This window comes from Monocercomonoides exilis, assembly GCF_001643675.1.
Source record: "Monocercomonoides exilis strain PA203 chromosome Unknown scaffold30-1206723, whole genome shotgun sequence".
Taxonomy (NCBI): Eukaryota; Preaxostyla; order Oxymonadida; family Polymastigidae; genus Monocercomonoides; species Monocercomonoides exilis.
The window spans coordinates 476528-484787 of NW_027150575.1; the positions used below are offsets into that span (position 1 = coordinate 476528).

General features: G+C 33.6%; 2 protein-coding genes across 2 annotated transcripts; one reads left to right on the forward strand and one right to left on the reverse strand.

The window, feature by feature from the left end:
* The first annotated feature begins 201 nt into the window (after window positions 1-201).
* On the forward strand, window positions 202-1464 carry MONOS_11043 (putative branched-chain amino acid aminotransferase). Its single transcript, XM_067863541.1, has one exon. The coding sequence runs from the start codon at window positions 212-214 to the stop codon at window positions 1280-1282; it is 1071 nt and encodes a 356-aa protein (XP_067725115.1). The 5' UTR covers window positions 202-211; the 3' UTR covers window positions 1283-1464.
* A 1231-nt stretch (window positions 1465-2695) lies between these two features.
* MONOS_11044 (uncharacterized protein) lies at window positions 2696-3284 on the reverse strand (the record flags this gene model as incomplete). The annotated part of the gene is made up of 2 exons (XM_067863542.1): window positions 2696-2850; window positions 2990-3284. 2 exons carry the CDS (start codon window positions 3282-3284, stop codon window positions 2696-2698), a joined length of 450 nt encoding a protein of 149 aa, XP_067725116.1.
* Between the last annotated feature and the right edge of the window lie 4976 nt (window positions 3285-8260).

The following is an 8260-nucleotide window of genomic DNA, read 5'->3' on the forward strand; positions in this document are numbered from 1 at the left end:
TGAAAAGAATATATAATGCATCGATCAATTAAGTTTAAAAATTTATAAATCATAATCAACAAAGTTATTTAATAAACAGAATGCAATGCTTATCATAAAAGGTTGAAGTTAAAAAACATTGGATATTGAATCAAATTTGATCGCAGTTGAACCTTATTTTTTTCTTCATTTTATGTTGGAAACGGCAAAGGGGGAATTGTTAAAAATTGACATGGAGATTATCAAGGAGCTTGTTCCTGAAAGTGAAAGAAAACCAGTCATAGAGGATTGTTTAAAGGTTAAATTTGGACATGTTTTCACTGATCACATGTTCGTTCAAGAATATAAAGATGGAAAATGGCAAAATGGAGTAATTAAGAAAGTTGATAATCTGAGTCTTCATCCTGGTGCTTTGGTTCTTCACTACGGACAGGAGATATTCGAAGGTGCAAAGTGCTTCAAAACCGCATCTGGAAAGTTTGCTATGTTCAGAATTAAGGACAATATCGCAAGAATGAACAGAAGTGCTGCAAAATTGGAAATGCCTCAAATGGACCCAGAATATGCAGAGCGTGCAATTAAAGAATTGATTAAAGTTGATGAACGACACATTCCAACACAAGAAGGTTGCTCATTGTATATTCGGCCATTCATGATCGCAACTGAACCAGGACTTGGTGTTCGTCCGTCAAGCAATTTTATCTTCTGCGTTTTATTGTGTCCCGTTGGAGCTTATTATCCCGAGGGATTCAAGCCAGCGAAAATTTATTCAACAGATAAATATTCTCGTTCTGCTCCTCGTGGAACTGGAGATATTAAATGCGGAGGAAATTACGCTGCTTCTCTTGCTGGAGGTGAAGAAGCACATAAGCATGGCTGCTCTCAAATGTTGTGGTTGGATTCTCGAACTCACAAATACGTTGAAGAAGTTGGATCAATGAATGTGTTTTTTGTGAAAGAAGGAACAGTTTACACTGCTCCTTTGGCAGGAACAATTTTGCCAGGTATCACTCGTGCATCTGTAATTACGTTATGCAAAGATAATGATATTCCTGTGAAGGAAGAAGCACTTGAAATTGATGAGTTATGCAAGGATATTGAAGCAGGAAGAGTGACTGAGATTTTCGGATCTGGAACTGCTGCATCAATATGTCCTGTGAGCGAGTTAGTATACAAAGAAGGAAGATACGTTGTTTCAGAAGGAAAAATTGGACCTGTTACTCAAAAGATGTACGATCTTATCATTGGAATTCAAAGAGGAAACGTTGAAGATAAATATGGTTGGTTGACATATCTTGACTAATTTATAATATCTTAAAAGAATACATATGTGTGTGAATATTTGATATTTTCTTGTAAGCATTCGTTGTATATTTGACCTTGTATATAAATATTTTTTGTTTGATTTTTGATAATTTTTTCTATGTCTCTGTAAACACTTAATTCAAACTGTCTTAATAAACAGATAAGAAAACTATCTTGATTCAAATTTTTTTAAAGAAACTTGCAAAGAAAATTTTTATTATTATTATTATGTTGATCCGGTGGATGACATTTTTAAATAGAAAGGAACAGCAAATATTATTCTGCATCAAAAAAAGTTTAATTCAAGATTGAAAATTCAATAATCTTTAAAATTATCAAAAACATTTATATATTCAGAATTATTTCTTTAGTTTTTCTTTCAGTGAATGATCAGAAAAATTTTGCAATTTCAAGAATAGATACAATACAGATTTAATTAGATTATTTGTATTAATGGAGGTTTTTTAAATAGACCTCTATTAATTTGAATTAATGCCACTCAATTCAAATTAAAGCACAAAATTTAGAAATCCACAAGAGATTTTGAATTAGAAAAAATCATTCAAATTAATAATAATTGTGGGAAAGGAAAATAAAATGAACAAAAAACACCTATTAAAATAAAGTGGAAATAAAAGAAAAATCAAACCTTTTTTAACGGTTTTATTTACGAAATCTTGATTATTCTACGGAAGCGTGAAAATAAGCATAAAATAAATAAATGTTTAATAAATAATTTGTCAACAAAATGTAATTATCATTTGTTTTGAGTTTTGTGTGAAGAATGATTCGCTTCGAAGATAATTTTTATCGATTTTGCATAAACGATAAAAAGAATACAACGACATTCTATTAATTCTGATGAACAAATTTGTTTCGTGAATGTGTTTTATTAAACTGTTAATATTTTCACAATTATCATAGAATGGCGACGTTGAAGTTGCAATATCGTAGGTCAATTTTCTTTTTCATTTTTCATTTTCCTTATTTATTTTAACTTTTTCACTCTTTCTCTCTTTTGTCGTAATCTCATGATTACAAAATGATCTTTCTCTTTTTCTTTCAATAATAACTCTCTCTTTCATATCACTTCACTCATCTTCTTTATTTTCGTTATCATTTATCTCTTCATTTTCATACCACATCCCCGTAAAATCTCTAATGCCAACTTCTTTGTAAAGAAGTACATTTTCTTCCTTTCGCCTTTGCATCTGTTTTTAGGAGCATCCCACATTCTCTGTAATTTTTTCCTCTTTTATTTTCTCGATCTCCATTAAACTTTCTCTCATACAGCTGCTGAAGAAATTGTTGTCACTCGAAGAAAATGTGCTGGCAGTTGTAGATGAGGCGAATGAGATCCACCCGCCATTGGTGGCAGTCTGAAGGTTTTGTGGAGCTGAGTCGATGCTGGTCATGGTGCAATTGGTGAGGGAGAGGGAGAGGGCAGGGGAGGTGGCAGAGGAGAGGACACAGCTGGTGGGGGTGGCTGTGGAGGTGATATCGGTGATGTTGGAGGAGTTGAGGGTGAGGGGAGCGGTGAGGGAGGTGAGGTGGAAGATGCTTTGACTGTTGAGGGTGAGATGAGTGATTGCTGTGTGGTTGAGGGCGAGGGAGCCAGCAGTGAGGAAGAAGAGGGGAGTTTTTATTGGAATGGAGGTTGTTCCGGTGATGGTGGTTGTGTTGAGGTTGAGGGAAGGGGAGTTACCGGAGAGGTGGAAGAGGATGGGGGTGATGGGATTTGTGGAGTTGTGAGCGATGGCGAGGGCAGAGACAATAAGGGAGCCCTGGGTCTGTTGGAAGAGGGCAGAAGCGGAAGATGGACCTGGTGAAGAAGACATTGATGATGATGATGAAGGTTGAGGAATGTCACTGGAGGCGATGGTGGTGGCATCTGTTCCGTTTCCTGTGATTTTCAAGTCAGCTGCGCAGAATGTGAGAGTTTCTGTTGGGACAAATGTTGAGTTTAAGAGTGTGAGAGAGACGTCTTGGGTATCTGTCATGCGAACAAGAGCGAATTCAATTGTTTCTCAGTGACTGAGTTGCGTGATTCCGCAGAGATCGGTATTTGTTCCATTATTAGACACAATTTTGAATGTTGTAATGAGAGGGAGCCATCTGTTATAATCGTTATTTGTTGCTGTTTCGCAGTTCCAGACTCTTTTTGCTTTAGTTGTTGAACCATAATTTTCAAATGGAGATTGAGTGATGCTGCTTCCATTGAAAAACACTTCATTTCCTCTTCCACTATTTGCTGTGTTATCGAAGAAACAGAATGTTATGAATCTTATTTCATTCATCCAAGGAAAAGTTGAATAGAAGTGAATACCAGCTCCACCAAGAGATGATAACGAGTTGTTCAATTTGTTATTTAAAAATTGACATTCACTAACTGAAAAATTACTTGGTTCGCTTCTTGGAGGATCAGAAAAAGTCAAAGAACCAGCAGAATCACCACCGGAATTTGAAATGCACTTGCATTTGGAAAACAAGAATTGAGCATTTGACGACATGTTTTCGAGTTTGAAATACCGACCAGTTCCACACCTACTTGTTATTGAACAGCTTTCCACCTTGTTATCTGAAAACGTCCAAACAGAATTTGATTGAGGCCAGCATACATAAGCAGCTCCTGCATGTAATGCCAAACAATTTGTAAAATTAGATGTTGTGATGTTTACATTTGACAAAGTTTGAACGAACAACGCTCCACCATGATCACCAATCGAACATTTGCTGAATGAACATGAAGTGATTGCGAGATTGGCAATTGCGAAAATAACTTTAAGTACTCCTCCCCAATCATTTCCTTCATTTGTATTTAACTATGTGCACCATTCAAATTTGTTGCTGTTCAGTCCGAATGAAGTGAATCTTCCTGACGTTGCTCTTTTATTTTCTGATCCTTCGTGTATCATAGAAGCATTTGATAAAGAGCGCGTTTGGTGGAAGAAGGAGGTGTTGAAGACAAAGAGAGATTTGTCGGATCTGTTGATGGAAGAGATGACAAATTCGTTGATGGAACTTTGAGTTTGCTGGAAGTGAAAGCTGTTGATGGGAAATAGAGAGAATAAATAGATTTGATCATAGATATTTAATATTTGTTTGCGAGAAACCCTGAGGATGGAGAATGCAATGAATGTGAAGCATCCAAAGTAAAAATGTTTGTAGAATTCGGAACATGTTAGAAAATCGTATAATCGGTAAAATAAGAAGATAAATATCGAAAAAGAAAATATTTTCAAAAAAATATAAAATGTTCTTTATAAAAAACGAAATCTTGAAAAAAAAACCATATATTCCTTTAAACATTCAGTGTTTTATATATTTCTTGTTAATGATTTTTAACATTGTTTATCAACAAGGCGAAAAATGAAAAACAATATTGTTTGTAAATTGCTGTTGCTTAAATCGAAAAAAGTAGTAAATACCAAGTGAGGACTGATCAAAACGGAACAGAAGTTGTTTTTGGTGCTCCAGTTTAAAGAAACAGTTTGCAATTGCGAAGAAACAGACAAAAAATTTGATGAAGCTTTTATGATTTGTATATTGGGAAAAATGAATTTTTAATTGTTAAAACCATGCATACTCGCATTATATAACTCATGTTTTTGATAACATAAGTTGGAATAGCATTTTAAACGAATTATCGAATTATTCTATTTTTTCGAAGAAGATTATTGAAAGATCATAATTTTTGCAAAAAGAGAATCAAAATTAACTTCAATATTTCATATTAATCTTTTTTGCAAATTATTTAATGTTATCTGTTTTCATGTTTTGAACATTCAATTCAAAATAGGATGAAGATTCAGTCACTCACAATTCATGTTAATTGTTAAATGTTGGCAACAATGATTCTTAAATTATTATGGTTTCTTCGGTTAAACATATTTGTCTATCTTTTTGCTGGAAATGCCTTCAACATTATCGACTTTTTCTATATCTTCATTTGAAACAACATTAACAGGATTCATTCCAAAATTAGACCTCCACTTCATTTCATCCTTCTTGTCTCGAAAACCATCAAAAACAAAAGTTTCATAAATTCGTTCATTCTTCGACGCATGCAAAATAAGAAAAGCAAAAATACCTTCAAACGTGCGTATTGCAAAGGCACTCAACTGCACACCGAGCCTTGTCTGCCAGATTCGAACTGGATATATAAGAAAAAAGGTGATTGAGAAAAAGAACATGTTGATGACTCGAAAGCAAGAAAAACGAGTCATGGAAATACTGAAAAATTTGAGAGATAAAAGAAAGCAAATCACACCGAAAACGCTAAGAGCCGTTGTTGCAAAAGTTTGCCATTAAACGCCTTCTCACAATTTTCATTCTTCATTCATAAAAAGGCATAGCAAGGAATTGATGATTGTTCCATCAAGCGTGAGAGACGAAAAAAGAATGAAAATTTCGGAACAAAGTATTATAACCTGGAAAAATTACTTGACTCAATATGTGAATGGAAAAATATTCTTCAATGATCTTTTGTGCTGATGAATCAGGTTATCATGCGCATGAAGATGCAAGAAAGGTGAACTTAATCGTTGGAACAAATGAAAATCTTGAAATGAATCACACACCTGTTGACAGAGGAGAAAAAAGGTTATCATTGCTTCATTGTATTTCACTTGATGGAACTTTTGTTCCTCCTTGTTTTCTGGTGCAAAAACCATTCAACATTAGATCCCTTCAATCTTTTGGCTATCAAATAGGAATTCATGGTTGCGTTGAAATTGGAAATTCGTCTTATTTTACAAAGGAGTTGTTTGAAAACTGGATTGAGAAAGTTTTCATTCCTCATGTCAACATTGAAAGAATGATTTTGCCAGATATACATGCACAAGCGGTGTTGATGCTTGATGGGTGCCGAATATACCTGTCGGACAACGTATTGACTCGACTTGCTAATGAAAATAAACAGCTTTTGGTTTTACCTCCAAATACCACACATTTGTTGCAGTCATTGGATTTGTCAATTTTCTCTCTGGAAGCTTCAAATTCAACAGGTTTGGTCGGGTTCAACGCACGACAGCGTGGAACAACTTTTGTGGGTTGCAGTGAATGCTATTCTGCAAGTTTCTTCGTCGATTAACATTTTTTCTGCTTTTAAAGAAAGTGGACTTGTGAATGATTTTCACAGAGCTCCTTCAACAGCGCGGATCTTCGAAGAAAGCTTCCAAAAAGTGATTGAAATTGTCAAATTGGACAACAAGTCATTGCCACTGTCATGCACAAGACAAACAAGACAAACAAAAGGAGGAGAGTGGGGAATTATGAACATTGACAAGATGCCAGTTTATTTTGGACTTCCGCAATAAACAACATTTGGTGAACAATTGATATGTTTTAGAGTTTTTTTCATTCAAATTTCATGGAGCATTTCAAAAAAAACATGATAAAATAAACGAAATATTCGTCAAATCTTTGTTTTTTTTAATTTCAATAATTCAAAAATAATTAACAATTAACAAGAACAGCGAATATCTGTTTTAAAAATAAGCAAGTCAATTCAAATAAACAGGGGTTATTTTAAATTACCCCCATAATTATAAATTATTTTTTCAATTTAAAAAATTTGATTCAATCTGCATTGCATCTAATAAATAAGTTTTTTTTGAAATTTTTTATTTGGCATTTAATTAAGTTCTGTTTCATAATTTAGAAATAATTTTTGAATTGAAGAAACTCTCGGCATGTACTCATAAGAAAAAAGTTTAATTTAATTTTATTATTATTTTTTTCTTTATTTAAAAAAGAATAACGAAAACGAAAGGATAATTCATATTTGTGTTATTAACGTGTTAAAATCAGAAATAAATTTCATTCATTCAAAACAAAATGTACAAAATTGTATTTGTTGAATTTGTTTCTTCAGAAATTATTCATTCTCAATCTCTGAAATGAGAAAAGGTTGATTGAATAAAATTCTTAATTATTGAAAAAAAGCAGTGAAAAACAAAAGTTCAACATTCTCAATTAATAAATATTTGTTGGTGGGGTTATCATTTAACCCCAACTCATTTTTTTATTCTGACCCAAATTTTTGAAGTGAAAATTTTAGAAAAATTTTAAAAAATACAAAAGAAGAATCAATTCTTCGAATTATCTTTCTTTTTCCCAGTTTGCTTTGTAACTCTTCATTTTCCTCTTCGTTTGGGTCATCAAAAATTACATCAGAGTAATTTTTTTTTTTTTTTTGATTTTATGTTTGAATTCAACAATCTCATCTTTTTCGTTTTCATTCTCTTGTTTCATAACTTTTTCCTTTTCCTTTTCTTCTTTTCTCCCAATATATATTTCCCAATTGTCTAAAAGTTCTTTTTTTGCAATTAACTTTCCAAAATAATCAAAACGGTTACGATGGGAAGGAAGAGGGTATTTTGATGATTCAGGTGGTTTGCGAAGAACTGGACCGAACGTGTTATGAAGGACTCCGCTTTCTTTAAAAGCTTTTTTTAGTGACAGAAGGAGTTTAAGCTGAGTTGATTGTATGAAAAAGCACACAAACAAGAGCTTTTCAAGAAGCAGAAAAAAAGGAAGATAAAGGAACATCAAGTGATGAAGAAATGTGAAGTTTTGAGAGCTGCAAATACTCCTCCGTCGAGTGGCTGAGACAAGTGAGTCCAGTGGGGGATGAATGTTTCGACATCTATGTTATTTTCTGAGAAAACTTTCCAAATTGAAGAATCACCACGTGAAGGATGGAAATTAATTTATAAAAGACATATATCTGTTTGAAGTGACAAGCTCTTTCTTCTATCAACAATGGAAGGGAGAAGAATTGTTTCTGCATATTTCTTGATGTTTTACTTGTCAATCAAGCCACTTTTGTTAGGCCAGATGTGAAGAGAAGGGAAGAGAATAGGCTTCTGTTCGTCTGGTTGTTTGACACTTGTCCAGAGAATGATGCAAGGAAATGAATAATCATCTGCTTCCACTGAAGCAACACGTGTTGCATTGTCACTTCATTGTGCTT

Excerpts from the sequence above, each read along its gene's own strand:
- MONOS_11043 (XM_067863541.1), top strand. The coding sequence starts at position 212 with ATGGAGATTATCAAGGAGCTTGTTCCTGAAAGTGAAAGAAAACCAGTC.